Source organism: Linepithema humile, chromosome 3, assembly GCF_040581485.1.
Source record: "Linepithema humile isolate Giens D197 chromosome 3, Lhum_UNIL_v1.0, whole genome shotgun sequence".
NCBI lineage: Eukaryota > Metazoa > Arthropoda > Insecta > Hymenoptera > Formicidae > Linepithema > Linepithema humile.
Genome location: NC_090130.1, coordinates 8,040,611 through 8,068,146, shown reverse-complemented (window position 1 = coordinate 8,068,146; position 27,536 = coordinate 8,040,611). Strand labels below are relative to the sequence as shown.

The 27,536-nt window shown below is 30.4% G+C and overlaps 5 protein-coding genes across 9 annotated transcripts in view; 4 read left to right on the top strand and 1 right to left on the bottom strand.

The window, feature by feature from the left end:
- LOC105676454 (far upstream element-binding protein 2-like) overlaps nt 1–27,536 on the top strand; it is a 293,337-nt gene that overhangs the window by 50,520 nt on the left and 215,281 nt on the right. The window lies entirely within an intron of this gene.
- On the bottom strand, nt 1,480–4,859 carry LOC105676446 (uncharacterized). The gene is made up of 5 exons (XM_012374340.2): nt 4,609–4,859; nt 3,437–4,357; nt 3,114–3,321; nt 2,349–2,481; nt 1,480–2,053 (listed from the first exon to the last, which is right to left on the bottom strand). The coding sequence occupies exons 2-5, from the start codon at nt 4,284–4,286 to the stop codon at nt 1,886–1,888; spliced, it is 1,359 nt and encodes a 452-aa protein (XP_012229763.1). The 5' UTR covers nt 4,287–4,357; nt 4,609–4,859; the 3' UTR covers nt 1,480–1,885.
- Nucleotides 8,113–9,450, top strand: LOC105676451 (acanthoscurrin-2). Its single transcript, XM_012374346.2, has 3 exons — nt 8,113–8,217; nt 8,632–8,761; nt 8,933–9,450. The coding sequence occupies exons 1-3, from the start codon at nt 8,206–8,208 to the stop codon at nt 9,304–9,306; spliced, it is 516 nt and encodes a 171-aa protein (XP_012229769.1). The 5' UTR covers nt 8,113–8,205; the 3' UTR covers nt 9,307–9,450.
- tko (technical knockout) lies at nt 9,950–15,817 on the top strand. Of its 3 annotated transcripts, none has more exons than XM_067351671.1 (5): nt 9,950–10,138; nt 10,378–10,425; nt 10,491–10,538; nt 15,217–15,512; nt 15,577–15,774. In XM_067351671.1, the coding sequence occupies exons 1-4, from the start codon at nt 10,075–10,077 to the stop codon at nt 15,477–15,479; spliced, it is 423 nt and encodes a 140-aa protein (XP_067207772.1). In that variant the 5' UTR covers nt 9,950–10,074; the 3' UTR covers nt 15,480–15,512; nt 15,577–15,774. The 3 variants fall into 3 exon arrangements, with proteins under 3 accessions (XP_067207772.1, XP_012229767.1, XP_012229766.1); XM_012374343.2 differs by having other exon boundaries at nt 9,952–10,138; nt 15,217–15,450; nt 15,577–15,817; XM_012374344.2 differs by lacking the exon at nt 10,378–10,425 and having other exon boundaries at nt 15,217–15,450; nt 15,577–15,817.
- LOC105676447 (transcription factor giant) lies at nt 22,229–27,519 on the top strand. Its single transcript, XM_012374341.2, has 2 exons — nt 22,229–23,885; nt 25,721–27,519. The coding sequence occupies exon 2, from the start codon at nt 25,735–25,737 to the stop codon at nt 26,764–26,766; it is 1,032 nt and encodes a 343-aa protein (XP_012229764.1). The 5' UTR covers nt 22,229–23,885; nt 25,721–25,734; the 3' UTR covers nt 26,767–27,519.

The following is a 27,536-nucleotide window of genomic DNA, read 5'->3' as shown; positions in this document are numbered from 1 at the left end:
TACTTGATTATTGCGAGAAAATCATAAATAGATTTATGAGAACAATTCCGTAATACAGTCATTATTATCGCTTTGTTTATCGATATTTCTATATGTTGCAACATTTGTTTCGTAACTTGACAAGAGCATTTACTTTTTGAAAGACGAAGAAAGCAGTAATTGTGTTGTTACTTTGCACATTAATGGAAGAGTTCTTTGATGTAAAACAACATCGCTTGTAAAGGCTGATTGTCGTGGAAAAGATACCGAAGAATTATTATTAACAGAATAAAAAAAAGAAGAAAGGAAAAGTTCTTGAAAGGAATAATAAGTTGACATTTCAGTGGCGTAGTACGATATTTTTATACGCGTTTATTTGGTAGTCGATGTAATTTTTAAAAAATTCTTAAATTATTTAAATTTTAAAATTTCTTTTATTCGCGATTATTACGTATTTAGCATGATAATCAAATCGTTATGGGACTTTTTTCTCAGACAGTTTTTGTATTATAAGTTAATTCTTAATTTATCATTTAGTTATAGCAAACAGAAAAAAGAAATATGAATTTTAATATTCGGGTTACACGATCTTTTTTATTCTCCGCATTATAGAATAATATCAAAAGCAAAAAATTTGCATTTGCTACTGTACGTTTGTATTTTTATGTTTCTTTATTTAAAATATTCTAGTGTATACAAAATATGTTGCATATTTATTATCCAGAGGTACAATATCGCAGAAATTACGCAGAAACATCTGACTGCATAAAGGATCTTCGCCAATAGGGAATGCCAAAGCATGGAAAAACTGGAGCGAAAATTTCGGAAAATTCTCGTTAAGATGATAATGTACCGTGAAGTGCATCGAGCATTGCTGTACGGTTGAAACGCCGTCAGGGTGTAAGGGATGCGGTTTACAATATCTGATATTCTAACGCAATATTCCAGGTTTCTGTGTGTGATCCAGATATGCGGAAACACAACGAACGATATAATTCCGCTACACCGCTTCACCATTAGTTTACGATCCCCATGGGCATACGAAGGGTTGGGCGCGATGTTTATGGGCCCTGGTAACAGAGAACCACATAACGTAGCACCCTCTTCAGAACTGCCGGCAGAAAGTTATAATTGCTGTATGTTAACGGACGGTCCTGACGACAGGGACGCTGACCGCGTTTTTATGATACACTAGCTACTGGTTTTTACCAGTCTTCCTCCCTTAAGTATAAAAATATAAAACAAAATTTAAAAAAAAAAAAATCGACAAAAATTAAAGCAAGTGAAATTAAAATCAAACACCTCATAATTTTGACGGAAAAAATGTAATGTAGAAAATTAAAATGTAGATTACTTCGGTGTTGTCGATTTATGAAAGTGAAATTATCATTATCTTTATCTAGCAGAAACTTTAATTTGAAAACTTCCCGAATTAGATCAAAGAATATTAATTTTTATTGATTCTGGAGCTTTTTTTAAATAAGTTGTAATACCATAATGTATTTTTAATAATAAAAATTTTTATTTTATGAATTATACAGAAAAGGAAAGTTTACATCTTTTTACAATAATCGTTATTTTGGGCGCTTGCAAAATGTGCATAGGATTCTCATAAATCACAAATGCCGAGCCCACCACAAGGCTTAATGAGTCGCCGTATCGACGCGGTTTTCCTCTCGCTGTGTCCCGCGTCCTCCGGTTTCCTCCTCCGACGGAGGGAGGGAGGGCTTTCCCAACTACTCCCCAAAGACTATAGATTATTGCAACTTCAGACGCGCAAGGGATGGAATTAAAAACTTCTGCCGACTCCTGTCGGGAGTTACCTGTGGCTGACGGATAGAGCTTTAATTGGCTTTGTGTGGAAAAGTTTTAATGAATATACGTGGTACTTCGGTACATTAGCGTTTTATCGGCGTGTGCTCTTATTGTCATCATTGTTCGCTGTTTCGACATAGTATTTCTGCAGGCGGTGCAACCATGCAGTCCAGTACCGCTGCAGTGTATTGTCGCACACCTCATGTACTGTCGCTGGTGTGCCGCACGTGTAAGCAATCACGAGTAATCCACGTTTTATCTGTAGAATCAAGAGATATGGCCAGCTATAGTATTGTGACAGAAGGATTAAAGCAATACTGGAATGTCTTTCAATAATGAATAATCGTTAAAAGTCATTACGAACGATAACATTATTGTAATTCGTTACTTTTTATGTTTTCAAAAAATATTAATAGCGATAATTTTTTTACTAAATGCATCTGATAAATAAATTATAGCAAATCAGTGAAAGTGGTCCAAAAACAGTGAAAATTAGTTTTTCTAACAAAAAAATTATATCTATATTTTGTAAAAGATTTCGATAAAATATTCACCACAAAGGGATACAGATTGGAAGCATTGATAGCTCCGATGTATGCAGCAATTTGTATAGGCCCATCGTATGTTTGCTTTAAATCCAATTTTTTCTTATCTGACTTTTTCCAATCAATTACGTAATTTTCGCCCCTATAAATTTAGTATGCGTGAGAGAATATTAAGTGAATATAGAACGCTTTAAATTTTTTTTCACTTAAAAAATTTGTAAATTGAAATTGTCAAAGTTTACAATTAAGCCGCACAAAACAGCCAATTTATCAATTTATTTTATTTATAAAAAGTTAACTACCAATCATGTGCTTTAGTGCAAAAATTGAAAAAAATTGCAAAAAGTGAAGTTAATTGGTTTGGCCTTTAAGCAGCTTAATTATTTTGCATATATGTATATACCCAGTAAACAAAATGTTAATAATGTTGACTCATTAACAGCAACTTTAATTAATTTGATCAAATTTGTTGTCAATTAGCGAACATTACTGACATTTGGATATACATATTTTGTAAAATGTACAATATATAATAAATCTGAGATAACTCCATTTCTACAAATATGAATTCAAGAGATGAAAAATATATAATACTGAAACATGAACATACATCTATTTACATTAAACAAAATTTTTTAAATGATTTTTAGGATTGTAAAATAAAGAATTGCATCTTTAGAAATCAGACAGTGACATCTGCTGTGCATGTCCCGTTTGGATCTTTATCTAGAAATAGAGTTTACCTTCGATGGGGAAACAAAATACCTCTTTTACCTGTAGGAGGCTACACAATCGATTATGCCCTTGTAACGCAATTTTGTGTGAGCCACGTGCGTCTCGACAGCTTTTACATAGCGCACATCCTCCAAAACGTGTTGAACACTTTTAAAAACTGGTTCGATTCTTGAAGGAACTTCATAGTCTTTTTCCAGCAAGTTGTGCATTATACACGAATGTAAAGATGCTCCATCTTCTAATAATGCTGTGTATAATCAAAAGTAAATAGAGATTTATTTCTCATATTTATTCAAATAATTTTTAATAAATATCCAAAAAATATATTTCATATTTCAATGTTTCACAAAACAATTGAATACCTTTCTGATATTTTTCAAATCCTTCTTGTCCAAGTTGATTTATCATTCTTTTCTTCCATGCCTCTAAAGCTAGTTTCGATTCTAGTGGCATAGTTTCTGTGAGAATTCTAGTTACACTGGGAAATTTTATTGTTTCTGGATCATCCATTCCAGAAATGGAGAATATTTCTGTCGATTCTGTGGATGATTCTTGTTTGCTGCCCATTATTGGGAAAGATAGCAGATTCTTTATAATAATGTCAGATAGACTTTTAGAGGACACATACTTAATAGATGTATTTTTAATATCAGATGTATTGGAATTTGAAGCATTCTTATGAATACTGCTACTTTCTATAGGCATATCTTGATTAAAATGTGAAGACTCTGTTATAGAACCAACTTTATTGTGATTATTATTCATATCTTGAACAGTTGACAATTTGGAATTAGTAATTGAAAGTCTTATTTTTTGGACTTGATTATACTTAAAATGAGAAATCGTTTTTACATTTTCGTCAGTTGAACTTTTGTTAAACTTTGTCAAAAGCTTTTCTTCGCTGTCATTAGAATTTGATACGTTTTGTGATTCTAAAATAATTTTTTTCAGATTATTGCCAGAATTTTCCATAACCCATGAAAATTCTGTATCTATGTCATTTGATTTTTGCTGGCTAATTTTTCCTTTCTTTTCCAATTTTAGTCTTTTCTTCTTTTCGGCTTTTGTTTCAACTAATGTACCAAACACTGATTTATATTCTTTCATCAACTTTTTTATTTTATCAGCTTTTGAAGATTTTCTTCTAACAGATATTTGGTACATATTTCGTGCAAATGTTGAATATAAAATATACTTGAAAATTCTCAACATAGTTGTTTTCTTATAGATTAATGTGTAGTTGCAAATTATTTGTATATTTAAATGATCATTTGTCGCCAGTTCTGTTAACAATTAAATATAGTATAAACAAAATAATGCAAAATATAAAATATAATATTATTTTTTATTAAAACACTGATAGAAACGTTGATATTTGATTGATTAAAAAAGAAGTTAGTAAATTTAGCAATGAAAGATATTTGTTGTACCTCTTTTATTGAAATAGTTTTATAGTTTCATATAAGTATATAATTGCCGAATATGAATAAATATATAATTTTTTGCCGACTTATTAAACGTAAACAAAACTTACCAGGGAAAAAGCCGTACGTTTTTTTGACTGATTATATATGCCGTACAAAATTTTCGTATATAAATATATAAAAACCAAATTCTTACAAGATCATTACGTTTTATGGCACAAAAATAATATAATTTATTATTATTTAACACTGTAATATATGTGCAGTGTTCAACTAAACAAATCAAAAGGTTATGTACTCATGACATGCGTGAATAGCATCTTCTCGACATCTACCGCTGCTTCCATACACTTTCTATAGTTATCAGAGCCAACAGCTGTTTCCCGCGGTTTATTGATTCGTATTGAATACTGCTACCTACATGTATTTTAGTATATGAACTATTACGTGTTTCTTTGACACTGTCGATAATGATACCGCTATTAATACATATGTTTAAACTACATTTATAAATTTTGCATCAAGAGTACACTTGTGTGTATAAAATAAAATAATGTAGTTCTAATTCTAAAATGGACGAAATTATCAAGATTTGAACATTTGATAATTTAAAATAATTTTTATTTTGAGTAATTAATTAACTTTTATATTTATTTATCTATTATTTTATTTAATGTTTTATAATGATTGTTATATTTTAATAAATTACTTACAATTTTTTTATATTTTATTTTAATCTTTAATATGTTTAATGTTTTTATTTCTATTTTGTTACTTTTGTTGTTACTTATTTTTTGTTTGTAATTTGCGAATTATTTTGCATCTATGTATTTAATATGTTTTTAAAATATGAGTTTATAAAATTAGCTGAAAACGTTATAATTTTCTGCAATTGTGCAAATATTCTGCAAATATCAGAAGATTGCGTCAAGTATTACAAACTGCACACATTCTTATGCATTCGGTTAAGTTTAATGAATGAAGAATTCCGGATTTGCACAATCGAATCATAGACTAAACAATTTTATGTCCATTGATTAAATCTAATTTTACCTGAGTATTCCGGGGAGCAATAAGATGTATTGATATATTATCGGCCATCATAGTAACTGGTGCTACAGGTTCATTTCGCAATAAGATCTGCAAGGCTGAATCTGAAATAAGTTGCGTATTTTATCTCATTAATTTGAATTGCTTACTATTAAAAGACGTTGCATTTCAGAAGTTACATATTTATGACGATCTTTTACGGATATCGAATTTCATGGATGTCGTGCTATTTAAAGAAATATTTACTCATGTTTATTCTTTGCATATACACGCAACTATAAAATTATAGCTAGGAAAAGATTATTAATTGATGAAAAAACGTCTAAATATTTTTAAATATTTTTGCATATTTCAGATCCTTTATAAAAAATAAGGTGTCTGAATAAATTTACAGATATGTATATATATTTAATCATAGCACGTTTATTATTACCGTTATTTTTTTTTTTTTTTTTTTTTTATATTTTATGAATGTATAAGATTATATATTTGTATAAAAGATTCACGATTTTTTTAATAAGAAAAATTATATATAATTATATAATTATCATAATTAAATTAACTTTTATATACAATATAATTAATTATCTATAAAAACATATATAATTAACTTATCATACAATTAATTTTTTCTTAGCTTGATGCCAATCATAATAAGATGCTCATCATTATAAGATATTTTTATATAATATTTTTTTTCTTATTCATAATTGGGAAATTAAAGTAAATGAGTTGAATAATAAACTGAGATGTCCATGAACTAATTAGCATCAGAAAAATAACAGATGGTGCAGAGTAATAAGAGAAACGTGTATCCGAAACTTTTACCAATGCTGGCACTTACATCCGGTACCGATCTTGATCTATTCATGCCGATATCCGCGATTTCCCGCGTAGATGTAGTTGGTCAAGCGGGGTGTGCCGGTGCAACCCTCTCATTGCGCTCGCTTTGCACAACAGCCGTTCGCACGCGACCTTTGATGCGATAAACCATTCTCCCCTCCCTCGCAAAAAATTAGCGTTATGACGTGCTTTATTGACGTGCATTGATAGTAAGACTATCGCGCGCTGTTGTAAGATCTTACTAGCCTTACGGCCCTTTCGAAGACTCGAAGGTGTATCCCCTACTCTCTTTCTCAAGATTAACGAGCCTTTAAGATTTTTTTTTGCTAATTTAATAACGGCCTGCTGTCGAATCGAGTTCATGGCAGTTCATAAAACGGTGATTATTCCAAACGCCGACGTAACAGAAAGATAACGCTTGCATCAGACAATGATAAATGGTGTTGTTAATTTTTTTAGCAGTTAATTCTTTATTTCATTGTTTAGTCAAAAAGAATTTTTTTGTGCATTTTAATATATAAATTAGGAAGTTTGTAATTAAAAATTAATTTTGAAAAATATATTTAGCTAACAATAAACTTGAAAATAACTTTTTTGAAGAGAACAAATTTTTGTGACAATTTTTTTCTGGTGAAACATTTCAAATTTTAAATGCTAAATTTTTTTTATTTTCTTATCGTCTTATTTTTTCCATTGCTTCAGTCGTAAAACGTTAATAATAAGTTGCAACACAAGGAAAGTGCAAGAGGCAAATTGTACAGAAAAAATATCTTCGTGTTTTTATATAACGTTGCAATTGATAATCAGCAGGACTGCGAGTGAAAGTTTCGTCATTGCTGAAATTTAAGATGTACTGAAAAAACATATCGTTATGTTATATTAATGAATCAGGATGGATATTGATGATTGCATTGTTGCGCATTTAGATTGAGAAAATTATGCTTATATGATATATTTTTAATATATGCAGTTGATATATTAGAGACGTCATATGATATCTTTTTTCTATTGACGAGCATTTCTTTTGATTAATTAATTAATTAATCATTGACTAACTCTGAGTTAGCAATCGTCTTTTTAAGTTATCCACTATCTATAATGTAGACAGAATAAGAAAATTTAACCGATATAATAATAATTATTTTAGAAGTCCAAAAATTAATATAATTGTAGTTTTAATAATGAGAAGATTAAAAGTTTAAGCTTAACACGATAAATATTGAATTTACACGGAGACTATTTTACTTTATCTAACAGAAAAAGTACGATACTATATGTGTACTACAAATGACAATATAATTATAAGTAGTTTAAATCATTTATTTATTTAACTCATTCGTAATTTTGAATCGTTCAAATTCAATTTAATGAGAGATATGAAAAGAAATATTGATATATTCTATATTCAACTTTTATCTACTTTACGGAAAATATGTGTTGATTCTCTTTGAATAACCGATCGATCGATTCTTGATTTCCATCGACGTAAATGATGTTAATGTCGATCGCCCGATCTAACAAAGAATTTTCGTGACGAGTACGATAGAAAAATCATTTTAGAAAGGCGTATTAGGCACGCGTACCTCTACCTTCTTACTTCTATAGACTATCACGCTAACTGCTCTTACATCTCTTTCTGCATGTGTGAGTGCGTGAGTCGCGTAAATGTGCGATACATATACACACATATAATTCGTCTCGGTGAGATTCAATACTGTGAGAAAAGACTCCACCGGTATAAAAAGGGGTGTGTCTTGTGAAGTCAGCATCAGTTTCAATAGTGACTTCTGCATCGTCGCATCATCGTCGTCACCATGAATGCTGTAGTAAGTAATTTCAATTTTTCTTCAAGAGTATAACTAAAAATGTTATTATCTTTGCGCATAAAATTTCCTCCAAATGTATGAAATATCCGCAAATAATAGTTTGTGAATTATTTCTTTATCTTATTGTTAAAATTTCTTGCAATACATATGTCTCATACAATTTGTTAACTCTCTAATGATTGTGACGCTAAAATTTTTTTTGTAAATTCTAAAAAGTTTTCATATATATATACGCGTTATAATAGTAATTATGTTTTTTTCATCATTTTTTTAATGTATAATGAGATCGAAGAGAAAAAAATATATTTTTCTTACATTTAAATTCTCAGTGAATTAGCATTGAGAGCGAACTGTTTTAATATGATGAGTATTTAGTTTGATGCATTTTAAAATTCTAAAACAAAAATTTTCCAGATTTTGTTGGTTACTCTTGGCTTGGCAATGCCCATTTATTGTCAGGAGACGCAGGTAGAAAAAAAACAAGAAAAAAGAGGTGTTCTTAATTCTGGTTACGGTGGATATGCAGGAGGTTTAGCTGCAGGAGGTATCTATGTAAAATTGCTTGATTTATGAGCAATTCATATCTTGGACTTTATAATGTTCCGTATTAATGCTTCCATTTGATTTCGATTTTTGCGCCCAAATATTTCACGTTCAGTGATTTGCGCGGATCCACTTTGTTCACAAGTCATGCGAAACGCCTTTCTAATTTTAGGCTACGGAGCCGGTTACCTTGGTGCTGGTTCGGGTTATTCTCTGGGTCATGGCATTGCGTCTGGCTATGGGTACAGCGCACCCATAGCGTCCCATGGCTATAATGCATATTCGTCGAATCGTCTCGGCGGCCTGGGATACGGTGGTCTAAGACAAGGTTACGGAGGTCTCGGTTACAGCGCGGGACTTGGACTTGGATACGGTCCGAGCATCAGATACAACACGGGTCTCGGATACGGCGCTGCAGGATTGGGATACGGTGCGGGACTCGGATACGGTGCGGGACTCGGATACGGTGCGGGATTGGGATATGGAGCGGGACTGGGACAAGGTCTCGGAGCCGGTTTTGGGGCCGGTTATGGCAACGGATGGTGACGACACAAGCAATAATAAATAATTGACGTTGCGAAACACCGATATGACTTCGGTTTCCTCTATCGACGCTGTACCCTTTTTAAATATTTGTCTTCAAGTTTTGTACTTTGTAATTTTTTAAATAAATTTTGTATTTTTTAATAATCATAGTCTTTTTCTGTGACCTTTGTTGTAGCGAAAGGAAGGTGTGTTTTTTTATAAGCATGATTTTCGAATTTGCATATATATTTTTATTTTTATTTATATATGAATCAATTATTAAGCAAAATTGAGATAATAATTTTTATTTTATTTAATAAATTGATTGATATATAAATAAAAATAAAAATATATTGAGATATGAAATATTATCTTAATTTTATTTAATTTTGTAATTGTTTTTATATTCAAGAAACATTATTATTATCATTTTATTATTATTTTTTAAAAATATTTATACTTTTAAACTTGTTATGCAATGTGTTCGTCACACACACACATGTTCTTTGCCTTCAAGTATATAACATAGAAAACATATTTGAATAAAATATTTTTGTCTGAATATAAGACAGAATACAAATTCAGAGTAAACAAATTGTAAACAAAAATTTAATTATTTTTGCGGTAGAATTGATCGGCAAGTAGAATTTCTACTTTATGTACGTATCTTGTCATATAATAGTTTGCCTTTTCGTCACTAGGCACCGCTAAGTGAACATCAGTGAACACAAGTTATCATATCAGATGAGGTTAAATTATTGTAGAAAAAGTTAGTTAATTACGTTAATCATGAATGCCTTAGCCAGGAGCGTTATAAACATAGCGAAAACTTGCATAGCAAGTTCTATCCAAGGTACTGTTACCACACGACATAACATTATTATTTTTTTGGTTATCTAACCTCAAATGTAACATCCAATTTGCAATATATTGTCAACATAATTATCTTAATAACGAGAAATTTATTGGTAATTTTTAAGCGAGGTATTTATTTTTGAAATATGTATCAGAAATATTTTATTTTATTGTTTATATTTTTTAAAGCTATTCTGGCTGTTTATAAAGTCTGACCATTTCATTAATTTATTCTAGGTAGCAAATCAAGTTTAACAAAGTTCTATACAAATCATTATATTCAAGGTAATACATAATATTAAATAGTTTATTCGAATAATGAATTAAAATCTTATATTCGCTATTAACAGGAAGTATACTAAGCGCTACAGGAACATGTGTGAATGCAACGGTGCGAGGTAATAAAATGTATATATTTTTATAGCAATCACAATTATAATAGTTTTTAATTTATAATGAAAAGTTAGTCTTATTGGGTCTTACCGGGTGACCAAATGATTATTAAAGATGATTTTTAAGTATTGATATTTGTATGTAAATTACATGTACATTTTTGTGTTATTGATCATTTACTGTTTTAGTCTTTTGGTTCTCTCTGCCAGTAAATTGCTAATTTAATATTAAAGAAAATAGTTGACAAGAAGTTGTTATTTATAAAGCCTATTTTGTGAAACTAGTCAATTAAAGTCACATCTAATTGATATCATTTTGATTTATGTAATAGATTTATGTTATCTAAATATCTATCTATTATATAATATACATATAATTTTAGATAAGATATCTTATTTTCTCTTATTGAAATAATTGCATGATAAGTCTACTTTGTTTATTTCATAATTTGATTTTTTAACCCTTTGCATCTCAAGCTTTATAGTGCATACTAAATGTATGTCATAGTAGTGGCTTCAGAGGACTGCAAAGGGTTAAACAAAATTTACATTATTTTGAATTATACGAAAAACATTCTACAAATCATAAATATCTTGGTTTACGCAGCTGATATAAATTTTAAAGTGCAAATTTAAATAGCAATTTGAAAATAAAAAATCGAGATGAAGATTGAAATAAAACAAGTCAGTTTGGTGATCTATTTACGTGAAATCTATTTATGTGAAATCGTGTGAAATATCCGGGGCATTGTGCATAACTAGGCTGGTTCTCTCAAAGATCATTTGTACAGGCGCCTTTCGTAGAGATACATATCTCCGCGGTTTTCTCGGCTTTAGCGGGCGAAAGGAGCGATCGAAGGAAGTTGGTTAAATTTCCCATCGCGCGTGGCATTCTTCCGTTGTGAAAATATGTGCACCCCTCACCTCTTTGATCCTTAAAGGCAGAGATCTCGAAATACGAAAAGGGATCCATTCGGCCACTTCGCAAGAAAGGGCTCGCACAGCGTAAAGACGACGTTCTCGTGACCAATAGCGAAAATCGCTGGGAATTGAGGGGGGTGACGTGTCCATTTGCGGTTGACCAGTTGTCACTGGGGAGATCAGCGTAGGAGAGAGCGCGTGTTTTCCCCTTTCCGTTTTTCTCGCAACCCTAAAGGGCGGATCCGTGAACTATTCATGACACATTCGTGAGAGCGTTCGCAAACGACGACTTATGAGAATTGAAGGTTCTGCGTTTCGTTAATTTCATAAATCACTAATTTTATTTGTATCCATTCTACCATGCCGTTTATAATTAATTTATATAATCGTTCCTAAAGTAATATTATCGATTTGTTTAATGGCAAGCTTTATTTCATTTCGAAAATTTATATTTACTTCCAGATTTTCAAATAACTTGTACAACATTTTTTTATCTACGTTTAGCTATTGGTATTGGAAGGTTTATATTTTTAACATTTTTAATCCATCTGTCATGATTCAATTACATTACGCTATATATTCCGCAAAAACAATTCCGAATTGAATGATTGAAAATTAAAAGTTGCTTATACATTTTTAACATAAAAATGTTGTCAAATCGCAAGTGTCTATACATTTCTTATCGCAATTTAAGAAACAATTGTTTTATATATAAATTTTGAGTATCAAATGTAATTAAAATTAATATAATATGATAAATATCGATTTATTATTAATCTATAGTTTTCAAATACCACGGTATAATTATTATACAACCATCTTAAGAGAAGGAATCCTTAAATCCGCATTTTTTTTGACCGTAAGATCGTAACCATAACAAGGATGAATGAAGGTGAAAGAACGACGTGCGACTATGCAGTAAAAGCGTAACAGTAAGATTGAAATTTTCGCAATGTAATCTTGCGTATTCATCTCTGAAGAAAAGGGTTTGCTTTCTGTGAATAATGGTTCTTCCTGCCTTAGTTAAACCTAAGTTAGGGTTCAGGGATTAGCCAGTGCCCAGCTTTGGACATCTGTCGTATTGATGGACCGTGGTCAGTCAGATCGAAATGAACAACAATGGTACAGTCTTCTTCAACAGGCCTTGAATGTGTTGAATCGCGCGGCAGATCGAAAAATCTTACAGGCAGATCGAGAAATTGTCACATCTGACATTTCATTTCGAAGAATGATCGCTTCATTTTTTCCGACCTTACTGTCATACGACTCTCGTTTTAAAAATTTCTAAAAATGTGAATGGGTTTTTTAAATTAAGATATCTTTCTATCAAATTTATTGACACTCTAGAAAGTATAATATTATCTAAATTAATAATAAACAGCATGGTAGAATAAAACAATAAAATTAATAATTATGAGCAATATACAAAATACGTTTATATTAAAATTGAATCTTCTAATTGTGTGTACAGCTCAAGATCTTTTAAAAAATTTCAAAATTTTTATCTGCCTCAAAAGTAAAACAAATTTTTAAAAATTACGTGGTTTAAACTGATAAAAATTAATTGTGAGTTATTAGAGATTGCAGATTATTCACGAAATTCATCAAATTTATGACGAAATACGTTCAGCAAAATACTGAAAAAAACTTTCAGACATATAATATTTTTGAAATGTCAAATGATGATGTTTATATTGCTAATGCGCCTTTCTTATTTCTTCCTGTCGGTATCGTTTCATTTTTTGAAAACATTCATTATTTTCAAGAGACGGCTTTTGGGCCAGGTTCAAAATTGGATGGCTGCATGGGGTGCTAAACTGACGAAATAATAATTTAAGCAACAAGGGCGATAAGTGCATTTTAATGCTCTTATGTCCGCTCTTTGTCGAGAATAATAAGTTTGGAGATCGAGATGAAGTTGAGATCTTCAATATTATCTGGTAAATCACACTTAACGTTCGAGTTGCTTATAATATTTCTTGCACGCTTGGACATTTTTATACGTTTACGAGTTCTGGTATATCGAAAATTATTTGACATCTTTTTAATCGATCAATGTTATAGTTTTTAGTAAAGCTACAATCAACACACACATAACCGATTACTGTCAGTAATATTAATTATAGTCAGTAGTAGACTGTGTGATCTCAAATTTTTATCTCAAAATTGACTGACTTGCCCGGCGGCTCTCTAAGCCTTCGGGCCTGTTCAATGCTATTCATCAAATCTCAGAAATCACAAGCACGTATTAAACTGAAAGTAGTTCAACTAGTTTTTCTTTTGTAATTTTCTTTGTCAAAGTTTGCTCTATTTAAACTGAAAAAATTTAGGGAAAAATTACTTAAGTTCCCTAAACTTTTTAAGTTTAAATAGAGCAAACTTTCACAAAGACAGAGCCGCTCTTCTTTAAGATTGATGATCTGTTGTAATGTCCCATGAGGATTCTCTGCAGGAGATTTTTTGTGGTCAGACATTACACATTTTCCAATTGTGTGTTCCAAAGAAATTCTTTCTTTTATCTAAACACGTTTCTCTCGTATTGCATGTTTTTTCCGAAAACGAGAAAGATAAATACGTGTTACAATTTTTTCGTAGTTCCACGTTTTTATAGTAAAGTTATACTGTATTCCATGAGAGAATTATTAAGCACGGTTTGCGCATTTAATAGTAAAGTGAGAGGAAAATACAAGTTGCTTAACACTTAGCATTTACTAGCACACATATGCAAGAGAATAAGGAGAGAATACCATTTTTTTCTTAACTATAAACCCATTTGCATTAACATCAATTTGACGTGAATACGTCGGTATCGTTTATCACGCGATGTTTACCATCCAGTGGGCGGATTCTAAGGAAGGCTGGAATTTAAGCGTAATTGCGAACGAAAGTCAAGTTCTTTTCTAGACTGTTCTTTTGTAGACTGTTAATATTCTAGTAAAATCAGATATACGGAATGAAAGATTACGTTCAGTTTTGCACGTCAGTCTTTGTTGAAATCTATTTGAAAATTCGTTAAAAATTAATTTTTTTTAATTTGTTTAAAATGTAGATAGTTCCAAATTCTGACTGATGTTTTTTTACAGTATTTTATTCCATTTTTATCTATATTAGATCTATTTTATTAGGTTTATCTATTCTTTGCTTCATAATTTCGTAAGAGATATGCACATGAACTTGGCGCGAGATATTACTTCTTGATATGATGCTTTTATTATCGCTTTTAAATACGAGACGCACATTATTGCTTTTATACAATATTAATAATATATAAGATAATACATAAAAAGATCAGATATATATAAGATGTCCGATTTTAAATAATGCATCTAAATATTCTGAAAACGAGACACTTGAAAAGAAAAGTTTTAAATGAAAATTGTGCTGTTGGCAAAGAGACAACCATCTTATATTTCTCTGCAAATGCATAACTTTAATCTGGAAATTTTTTCCCAAAAGTCTTTTATTTTAAAAATATTTCGATGCTTTATTTAAAATGAGACATCCTGTATAATGATATTTTTCAGCCTTGCGTTCTCGAGCGATTTTGAAATTATAAGAATGTTTTTCGTAATGTGATGATTGCATAAAAATTATGTTGTATTGATTAATATTTGAATCTAAAATAAGTTTGAACACAATTATATTAATCACGTGAAAAATGAGCTCGATAGTTCACACGATTTCGATATTAGGATAGTTTTTTTATCAAAATTATTTTTTACGTCAATACGGGAAACGATTACATGATCATTCATACATCTAGGGATAAATCTTTTGGGACAAATAAGATTAGGAAGCACATTATGGCAAATGCACAGAAGAAACAGACCATACAAAAGACCCAAGCCTTCGAAGAATCCGTTTGGCGGTCATCCATTCATGAAAGGTGTAGTTTTAAAGACGGTCATTAAGAAGCCAAAGAAACCTAACTCTGCTAATCGAAAATGCGTCATTGTAAGATTATCAAGCGGGAAAGAGATGGCGGCATATGTTCCTGGTACGATGATATTTTGTGTTTGCAGCTAATTACTGATTGATTTATCTCTGTAACAGAAAGATGTATGTTATGTGAGAAGCAGATAACGTCGAAGTTGCACGTAGTTAAAGTGTAAACTATTTTCAGGTATAGGTCACAATTTGCAAGAACACAACATTGTGCTGTGCAGGGTTGGGCGGCTGAGGGATACACCTGGTGTTAAAATTAAATGTGTTCGTGGAAAGTATGATTTGCCACATGTAATAAAGCGCGATTAATTTGTAAATTATTAGCTACTATCATCTCTGGACTGTATTAGAACGTAATGTAATTCCTATATATATTCCTTTATCAGAAAATATCAAATAAATCATTTTGTTTTTGTTAATTATGTTCAGATTGAAAATAACGGTGTTTCTTAAAATATTTAAAGGAGCGACATTTTCTTACGAATTTTTACTTTTCAGCGGAATCTTATATAATTCTGGGATTCGTTGTTTCTTATAACATTAGAGAAATGTCGCAAATATTATGATATCTTTTAGTACTATTAACAAAATATTCTCATACTTATTGATAATATTAATAATTATATAAGATACGTAATATCTGCGACAAATCTTGGACTGAATAATTTTCCCGCTTTTTTGAAAGCTTTATAACAAGGGACTACAAAATGTTCGAACAATATTATGCAATAAATATGTTTATACAACAAGATTATAACGATGAAGATTTTTCGCAAATCATAAATTACGATTGACACACTTTTTAGACAAATGTCACTCACCCTGCGTACGCCGTTACTATCAGGACCATTCAGGTAACGGTGGACCGTTTCGAGGAAATTCACAATAGAAAGGGTTGACGATACGGGTTGCACTTCGTTCTTTGAATGTAGGCTGGTCGGTGGACTTAGCGCATCTGTAACTCCCTCTGCAATCTCCATTCGCCCACCCAAATACTATTGACCATATGACATGCTGACCAATATCCGTATTTTTCGGAAAGGAAAATTGTTCTCAACCTAGAGTAAAGGATTTCTAGGACAAAGAAAGATTCATCTTGATCAAGTTACAAGATCCATCTTGTAGATATGCGACAATGAAACAGTTGTTGCATTATCAGATACTTTATGTGTTTTCTATGCATCAAAATTGCGTTTTATTTCTATCAAATTTATATTTGTTTTGACAACAAAAACAAAAATAATTTTATATTTCATAAATGTTTTTTTTTGTGCATTAATTGCAGAAATTATCTAGAAGAGAAATTGCGTAGCTTTGGTATCTTTATTTTTTTATTTGGATATTTTTAATTAGATTTATATATGTGAGAATGAGAACCCAATGAGAATCCAAATAACCTATTCGACGAGATGATTGTAACGAAAAGCGCACGAGGCGTACGGACGTCTGAGTGTTTCATTAAATTTTGGTGAGTTTTCATCTTCTCTGTTTTATGGAAAACTAAGTATAGCTGACGTCATCGAGCAAAGTTCGTGAGAATTTATTTCTTTTCTTGATGAGAACTTTTACTTTTTTTCTTTTAGTATTTTAATCTTTCTAATTATAAATATTACGATAATCGTGTACAACAGAAAGAAAGAAATGTTTTGAATTAGTTGTTACGCTTTGTTAAATATAAATTACCATTTTAATGATATTTCAAAGGATAAACACATTAAAAATAGAAGCACGTTAAGTCATAAAGATTAACAATTTAGTAATAAGAAAGTTCACTGAACTTTCACTAAATGATAAAATAAGTGTTGCAAGAAAATTCTTATCTGTGATGTTATCTAATAACATTTTATTTTGATAGTAAGTTTTCTAGCCTAGTGTTGTGTTGTGTAACATGGTTGTTATACACAAATATGTATACAAGATTATATTGTATTACTATTTATTGCTATCCGTTGGTTTTTTCACACGGACAGTGCCGAATTTAAAGAAGTGGGGGCCTTAATTCGTAAAAGATCAAAATTATTGAAAACTTATTTAAATTTAAGTTATCAAAGTTGAATACCATATTTCAATATTATTGCAACAAATATTTAAGATATATTTAATAATGCAAACTACAATGTTTACGAAACTCTGGTATCCAAAATGCACATCGCGGTTACCCGGAAACCAATGGCATATATTTAAAAAATATTTGATACATTTCCAAAAAAATACATCAAATATAAATATATAGATTTTTTTAACCAAATTTTTTTTTTAATCAAGTTTTGTTTATAGGGGCCTCTCTGGGCGATCGCCCTGTCGGTCTTCACTCAAATCCGGCACTGAATATGGATAATTAAAGCATAGTATCGTAATCGAAAATGAAGTGAGGTTTTAGTTATCGTTCACTTTATATATCTAATCTGATTGTGAAATTAATGTCTGTTTAACGTAATAAAAATATTTCAAGAGCAGATATGCGCTAAGAACTAACAGTCGTCGCCAGTAAATTTATTCAACGATGGTAACAAAACTGAAAGAAAGTTAACAATGCTTGAGTTTTCAAATAGCCACGGCCCTTGAAAGCCTTTCAAACAAATGGCAAGTAAACGTTTTTCGTGTTGTCGGTGGCTCAACTCTTTGCTATTCGGCTTAGTAACTTGATACCATACAATCTGCTGCGAAACCTTCTGCAGTCTCGACGATTCGACACCAAATATTTTCTATATTATGAAGGGATTTTCGGTTTTAAATTCTTAGTGGTGCTGTTATTTTGTACTTATAATATTGAAGAAACACTTTATTTCTAAAATTAATATTGGGAAGTTCTTTAATTTTATTCTTCTGTGGAAATATTTATAAAAATACATCCAACAATATAAAAACCAAGCATTTTAATGAAATCAAATATAGTTATTAAATGAAGTCCACTTTATTCGTAAGATGATAAGCTATATTAACTTTTTCATGTGAGAAATTATATACAGAATCGTAACAACTGAAAAAAATTTTTTAATTTTGAGAGAGTAAGAAAATCTCTCAGGTTATATTTGTAACATTGCGAATATCTGCATACATAGTTATATTTAAATTGAGTGGAACTTTTTGACTCGCATATTAAAGAGATCCATCTTCATACACAAAGGTGATTTTTATACAAAAAATAAAATTTTATTTTTGAAATGCGAAGGTGTGTTTGCTGTGGAAGTGTATTAAAAAGGAGTGTGCATTAGACCAATATGGCCGATTGGAAGGAGCTTACACCTCCTGTGCCAAGAATAATAGAAGTTCGCAATGAATGATTGATTGTTGGCTAAAAACGAATGGAGACGATCGCCCGGAGACCGGAATGACGGAGATGATGGACGTTAGGGACCAAAAAAAGTTCGTAAGGTTTGCATAACTCTGTAACAAATACCTGATTCAAATAGAATACCTGATTCTTTTGTCGTAGAAAAAAAATGGAATTTGAAAGAAGACGGCATGACTGAAAGATTGATTATGTCTAAAAATACAAGTTGCAATAGGCAAAAAATTTTGGCATTTTTCGATAGGAAATAGAAGAAGCGTAATTGCAATTACTTCGCACTTTTTATATACAGAATGTCTCATGAGAAGTTGCTAAAACTAATTAGCTGTCATTTTTAAATGCACATAGGAAAGAAAAAAAGTAAAATATTTTCTAACAATTTTATTTATATATAAATTAAAGATAATATTTTTATCATCAAATAAATGTTTATAAGAAAAGGACAAATATCAAGGACAAAAATCAAGTCAATAATTTCCATTTAAAACAAAAAAGGCTTAAAGATATATTAAGGTCTTTGAACGCAATGATTTTAAAGCCAAATAATTTTGTTATTAATTATTAGATTATTTGGAAGGAAAGAGAAAGTTTGTGAAAAGAAAATTCAAATATGTGTAGTTTCTCTGAATTTTTACTCAGGACACACATTGCGATTTTTACAGAAACATAATCGCCGGAAGTTGGATTTTATCAGGAGCCTATTATGAAGTAAACAAATGACAATAGATATTTTTGTTGAATGGCCGAAGTTGACTTGAAGATAAAGAGAAATAGGAAGCTTTTTTCGGTTTCTTTTATCTTCTCTGCAGGAAATAATGTTAGGCAATCACAATGAAATAGATTATAGTTTATAATAGCTTGTTTCATTTTTATAATAGCTTGTTTTATTTTTATAATAGCTTGTTTCAAAAAAACATTTTTTATTTAAAAGACAAATTAATTAAATAAAACCTACGAGGAATTTAAGTTTAAATCTCTCACACAGATCGTTATCAAAGCTTTAACCATTATATTTACATATATATCTCAATTGATTAATATCAATATAAAATTTAATTTTTTTTTTTTCTCGATATTTAAGAACTTAATTATTTCTTATATTAGTTAACTATATAAACTATATATATATTTCTAATATTAATTTATTATATTATATGGAATTGAATAAACTTTTAAGAGTAATATATGAAGCAATTCTCTGGTATGTAATTTCAAACAATAATGTTGATCAGAGATTGTACAATAACAATATTTCGGTAATGATATATCAATAATGGTATCAATTTTGTCATTTTCGATCGACCTTTTCTGTCATTTTCAACGTTCAATTACTTTACGTAAAGTCGACAGCCATTAGTCAAACTGAATTACGAAACGATAAATAACGCAAACAAATAACTCAACGATTGCGTTAATTAGCTAAGCGAGTGGTAATGGGAAGTTAAATAGCTATTTCATCACTTATACATATAATATTGAAATTTGGCCACAGAATATGACATAGACTCACACGTACATGCACACACGTGCCTATGCGAATATTTCGAATTTAAATATTAAATAGCGAGTCCTCCCGATTGTGTGGACAATACAAATACAAAAATGAAAAATTGAAATCCATCGATTTTTATACATGCAATTTATTTGTTAGCAATAATATAGTTGTCGCTGAAAACTTCAAGGCGCGGCAGGTGTGTATTATTCTTATTCTACGATTCCGTCATTTACGAGAACGTTTTGGGAAAATTATCAGTGCCAACGGCACATCTGGCCATTCACGGTTAATCCGGACATTTCGAGAGAAGTGACGGGGTGGATGCGCGTCCATCCGATACCGTTACGAAGCGAACATGTGCATTTGTGAGTATGCGGCAGATGCAAATAGCGAATGCATTCATCCGAGGACCGACCGACCGCCACGGGAAAGACCATCGCAAAATAACGGGTTACGGTCCTCCGCGAATGCACCATAGAAATGTGGGTTATATAGCCAAAAGAGCAAAAATTTGTATACATGGGAAAGGAGGCGATGCGATGAATTGAGCATCGGGTGCTTTTCTATGAATGACAAGACGCTTGTCCGGGTCCAGAACGGACGACTAAATTTGGCGTGATCACGAGAAATCGATATAATGAGATGTCATTCTTGTCGTGTCAGGAATAACTGTTTCTTTGCTTAATTTCTGATTTTTTTATTCTATTTTGTTGTCAATTTTTTTTTTTTTTTTATAATATTAACATAAGCCGCGGATAGAAAATTTTGACAGATATATTACGTTGAAAAGATACGAATATTCACTTTGCGAAGTAAAATTGTTATTATCTTTTTTGCAAAAAAAAAAGCACTAATGTGTAAATATATTTTGAATAAAAAACTTTAGTATACATTTTTTAATTAATCACATGCAACTGTCAGAAAGCATTATTGATTATAGATTTAGAAATCGTTATTATTGATATAATTGTTGCTTTCTTCAAATTGCGAGAATTCTTTAACTTTAATTTTTTAAGACAAAAATTGTCCAAAATCTTTCAAAGATATAAAATGCATATTAATTTTTGATCAGTTTAAAGCGGCTCTTTAACTTTTTCATTACTGATTTACCGATAAAGTAATTTTTTCAAACTAAAAGATACGATACATTCGACAAATCTATATTCATTTACTAAAAATTTTCCGCATCATTAAATTCTTTTTAGGAAGCAAAATATTCCATGATTGTAGATGATTGATTCTTCTCTTTGTAATGCTTTACGCAATGCTGATGTAAAGAATTTTCCTGTTTAAAAAGTTCAGTTCCATTTCCAATTCAGTCATTTCAGAGAAAAAGTCATAAATCATTTTGATTTAGACTTTTTTTCTGAAATTTCTTTGATTTAGCAGAAAGAAGGTTTGTGCAGGCCTCAGATAAACGTTTAAAGAAATAAGTTAAAATGTTTTGAACAATGTGTTAGGAAAGATAAAAGGCATGATATTTTTTTGATGGGCGATTGCCTTTCGTGCGCATGTGTAAATAATACTATCGGCCCGCCTTCGGCCGACTCAATACTACAGAGTGTTTATTGAGCGTTCATTACTCATATAAATTATCAATTCTTTTACACATATTAATAATATATAAAATATATAAATAAATAAGTACATGCTATGTTACGTACAAAATATCAGTATGCATGTCTCGAAAATATTATCTGCAAAATTTTTAATCGATTTTGTATAGGAATATACATGCGTGCGACGAACAAAAATATGAATATAAATTACTTATAGAAAGCTAAAAATCGCTATTATTTTCGACAAGATTAATTTTTTGACTTATTAAACAAGTATTTTTACAAATACTACATTTTTTGTTATAAATTAAAATTTTTTTTAGCATTCTGTAGATGCCTATATTTTAATATGGCTGCTAATTGTAAGTGCAATACATTCAAGAATATCAATATCGATTTGATAACTCTGATGAGATTTGATAAAATAAAAATTCTTGTGAGACTTAAGGTAACATTAACAACTCTAATATAAATAAAATCGTTTGAACAGAATCTTAATTTGCTTAAAATCTGCAAATAAATTGATTCGAGAAATATCGCTATTAATTATCGGAATATAATTATGAAAGAAAGTTCTTGGTCTCCTTACACGTAAAACTCGCAAAATAAAAGTGCAAGAAAAATTGAGTCTATTCTCAAATCTGTAATAGATTAAAGAATTATAGCATTACATATTAATCTATATTTTGGTTTGTAATTGTTTTCTTATAAGACTTAAATTATTGCATTGTCAAACGATGTTAAAATTGTCTTATTATTTATATTGGAAAACATTTAATGTGAAGAAGAATTAGAAATATTATTTGGACAACATTCTATTCTATTTTATTTTTAGTAAATTAATAAGAAAAGAAAAATTAAATGAAAGATTGACTTGTTAGTAAAAAAAAAATTTGTTCTTAAAATAGAATGTAATAAGTTTTCGAAATTTATATAAAATGCCACATATATCGTAATAATTTATAAGATATATTTGAAACACGACGTTTTTTAACTTTTAAATGAATGTTACAAATTAAGAATTTATCATGTTTTTTTCTTTGCTACCATCTTATTATACAGGGTGTCCGGTAATTGCTGAATCACCTCTTGGGTGCAGGTAGAGCGGGTTAAACCGAGTAGAAAAATCTATCGTTTTGCGATTTTCGCAATAATTAATGAGAAATTAATTAAAGAAGATCGGCCAATTTGCGCGAGTCTAAGCGCGCGGCGAGAAGAAACAGCCCGTTGTTACGTGGTCGCTAGGACGCAAGGATCTTACACTTCGCCGTATGTTGTCATTTGTAGAGCGCTCCACCCAACGATTTATCGCGTGTCTACTAATCAAATAACAGTGGGCTATATCGCTACGGGTCTCTTCTCGCCGCGCTTTTAAACTCGCGCAAATTGGCCAATATTTTTTAATTAATTCCTCATTAATTATTGCGAAAATCGCAAAATAATAGAGGACTTTTCTATTCGGTTTAAACCGCTCTACCTACACCCGAGAGGTGATTCAGCAATTATCGGACACCCTGCATATTTATATATTTCTTTACATTTATCTTTTACAATTAATCAATTGTGCTATCAATGCAATATTTGCATTAGATCTTCCTATCAACTATTAAATAATAGCGATAGTTTTTAATTTATGATGAAGCATGTTTATTTGATGTACCACGTAATGATGATAAAGATAATTAAAATGTATGACGAAATAATATTACATTATACTTTACAAATGTCTAAATAAAAGTAAGAAATAAGCGCACGAATAAAAATGTACAGATATAAGAAAAGGTCTTGCATATCTATGGCGTCTTCCTAAGTTTGAAAAGGCATTTTGGTGAACACGTGCTATTGCGATACTGTCAGCCAACAGGTAGTATACTTTCCCCACTACTTTTCCTAAGAACGCCTATGTCGGGCCCAGTCACAGGGGGTTAACGAAAAGATTCCCCATCTGAGCCCAACCCCAGGGCTCAGATGGGTTCGAGACTTCAGTGGGCGAACACATGTTCGGCTTTCTACGCATATATTATAATGCAATTATGATCGCATTATAATATCGTAATAAAGAAGATTGAAGAAAAGAAATTGTCGTCAATATTGTTGTGATACCAGTGGATCGAGTGTAACCTTGGATTAGTTTGGATTAGGTAAGCGAAACGATGATTATTTACGTGTCGCGAAAGGATTCCGTTATATGTTAGAATTTGCATCATTATACACGTGGTCAGACAGTTAAGCTCGTAAATAGAATCTTGTGGTTTGTGCAAATTAAAATCGTGTCGGATTGAGATATCATACAATAAAACATTCAAAGACGATTTAAAATGAATGTCTTTAAATTTTTTTATCGGCAAATAGGAGGCATATAATATTAAAGCTACTTTTTTCAAGTTTTTAAATCCATTAATAATATTTGGAGTATATAAATTATACTAATGATATAAAATAAAACAATGTCAAATTAATATTTTAACGGTAATATTAAGATATTTAAATATTTACGCGTGTCGAAAGCGTAGCGTTGCGCAATTTTATAAAAAAAGTAGTGTGATTCTAGTGACAGAACAACATTCAAACATTTCACGTAATATTTGATGATATAAGAATATTTTACGAATTAAATTTCTTTGTACAAATTTATATAAATATGTTCACTTGAGATTATTTTTGAACATTTTTACATGGAACAACATGAACACAGAATGTAAGTGAACTTTCGGAAATTTAATCAATTCTTTTATATTCGAATATATCTAAATGTTGTCTAGTTTAAAATATCTTTGCAGGAATTTATCCCGATAAAATAATTTCATCATAAAAGCACTGAAAATTCTAATAAAAATATTGTAGTCAATTAAAAATTTATTCAATTTTTTCAATGTATGATATCTTTCAGAAAGTAAATTGTCAGATAGAAACAATACATGAATATTTCAAGTGAAAAAAGTATATTTATGTTAATGTTGATTGGTAAAATTAGTTGGCAAATTATATTATATATAAATATGTATTAAACATTCTTTGTGCTGATTAAAAGCGTTTTCATTGTGTTGACTGATATAGAGAAGATTTCCGATAGGTGTAACCCCAACGCACGAAATTATGATGAAAATTTTTATGCTGTAAATTACTGTAATTACTGAAATAATTAGAAAAAAATTACTATTTATTCCGTCGCATAGTATTAATATAACCGATTCCGAAACTCACTGATTGAGAATTCGCGTTTCCGATCGGAATCAAAAATAATTATTTATATTTAGATGCTTTAAACACAATGATGAATGATTTTATATTGTTAGTATATTTTTGAACACTCACCACTAAAAAAAATTTTGAAACTCACATTTGAATAGAATTTTGAAACAAATATTATTGTATCTATATTCGTGATTTAGGCTATATTTAAATTATCTGATCATTGAGCATTATATTTACGGTATTAGTAATATTTTATCGCATCCAAACTCTCTTAATTTATACAACTGATTATATGTAGATAAAATTGCAAACAGAAATTACAAGTAAAAGCCGAAATCAATTTTTCACTTTTAATTTCCGCCAATCCGGGAATTTTGTCAACCAAATTTGCCGATCGACACTGCTTATTAACTAATTTTCTATATAAGTACTTACTCATTAACAACTAATTACAAAGTAATTAATCGAAAATTATCGGACACATTAGTGATTCATAAGGAAAATGACACAAGTGACATGATAATGACAAGATGTGTGATAGTTTTTTGTTAATAATTGTTAAAACACCTCAAAAATGTTATTAATTTATATGTATTTTGGATGTGTTGACTTTTTTGTGTGTGTGTTTTTAATTTATATTTATCAAATATACTATTTATTAAGCCGTTTTTCTGCCATACTCTTGTGCCACTTTTCTTATAAAAGAAAATTATAAACTGAGCATATTCTTGAACTTTTAATTTTTTCAGTATATAAATTAATAATTCTAATTTAATTTTAGCCATTGGCCACGTAATGGAGCAAACGACAAATGATTACAAGGAAGAGAACTCAAACGAGTCTCAGACCTGGGATTTATCTGTTCGTCCGCACGCGAATCAAGAAGCTAATATAAACTTAAACACGGCGGAATCACTGATTTTAGATCTATCATGTAAGAAGCGCGTGATGCCGATGTTGACTAAAGAGTTGGTGTCTTCGATCTCACTTGCAAGCAGTCTCGTGAACCAACAGTATCAACAACCGGGTCTTCCAGATGCGGCGCAGCATAGTCCTATTGCCGGCATACCGTCGGTCTCGGAACCTGATTTGCCGAAAAACACTAAATACGAGCCCACTCACGACAACAATCTGATTAATAACAATTTACCTGTTGTTTCGTCCTCGACCGCAATGATATCGCATGAACAAATGCTACTTTTGCAGCCGCGTGCTGATATCATACATATACCGGTAGCGACATTTCCGGTAGTAGCGCCGAATATACCTATGCCGTACGCAGACGTACAATTTAACGAAGCAATCAACACTATGTCACCGACAGCGTTATCACAGATGATGCCATCTGGGCCATTGTCTAGCAAAGCGGAATCATCATCACCATCACCAGGCCTAATAAGAAAAACACAGAGACCGTTTAAAGCCTATCCAAAAAATCCCTATTACTTCGTAGACTCCTTGGACTACTTGGAAGAGCATGAGAAATACGATCAATTTCGAGAGAAAGTGCTTATAAATATGAAAAGCACTGCAAGCTCGAATCCTAAAATGCGAAGGGTGTCCAAGAATTTTGCGTCGCCTACTAGCACCGTCGTTGAGAAAGACGCAGCTTATTTGGAAAAAAGGAAAAAAAATAATGAAGCGGCAAAGCGTTCTAGAGACAACCGAAAAGCCAAAGAAGATGAACTTGCTATCAGGGTGGTTTACCTTGAAAAGGAAAACATGATACTCAGAAATAAAATAAAAAAACTCAAGCATTTTTTGATACAGCGTGATCAATTCAACAATATAAACTTGGATACATCCGATGATCAAACATTTTATTAGTATCAATATATATATAATTATCACATGTATATATATATGATATATAATATATAAAAAATATATATTATATACACACATATATAATATATAAAAATTTATATATATATATAAATATATAAATTATCACATGTATGTGTGTGTGTATATATATATATACATATATATGATATATAATATATAAAAAATATATATTATATACACACATATATAATATATAAAAATTTATATATATATACATATATAAATTATTACATGTATGTGTGTATATATCCTATACACACGTGTTAATAATGATTCACAACTGTATATATAGGTTTAATTTATGAGATATGTATATATAATGATAAATATATAATCATATTGAAGGCAATTACAATATTGTGATGATTTAATGTAATATCTTCCACAAATATGTACAATTAATTTCATTTACTGCTGTTCCTTATTATAGAGGATTGATTATACTATTCAAAATAAGAAAAAATATAGCAACTTGCTCAGTTCCTTTAATACATTTCATCAAATATATTACTTTTTTACATATAATTCTATTTTACTGCATAGAATCAACACAATGATTAAAAGTTACAAAAAAAGATTGATATGTGTAGATTTAAATAATAATGTACAAGCTTTGCTAAGCTGCATTTCTTTTATTCAAGCTTTTTTGTAAATAAAAAAATTGAAATATTTAATAGCCATATTAACTACATAAGCGCATATTTTGATGTTGAGAATAGATTAAGAATTTGTTAATCTAAAGATGTAAA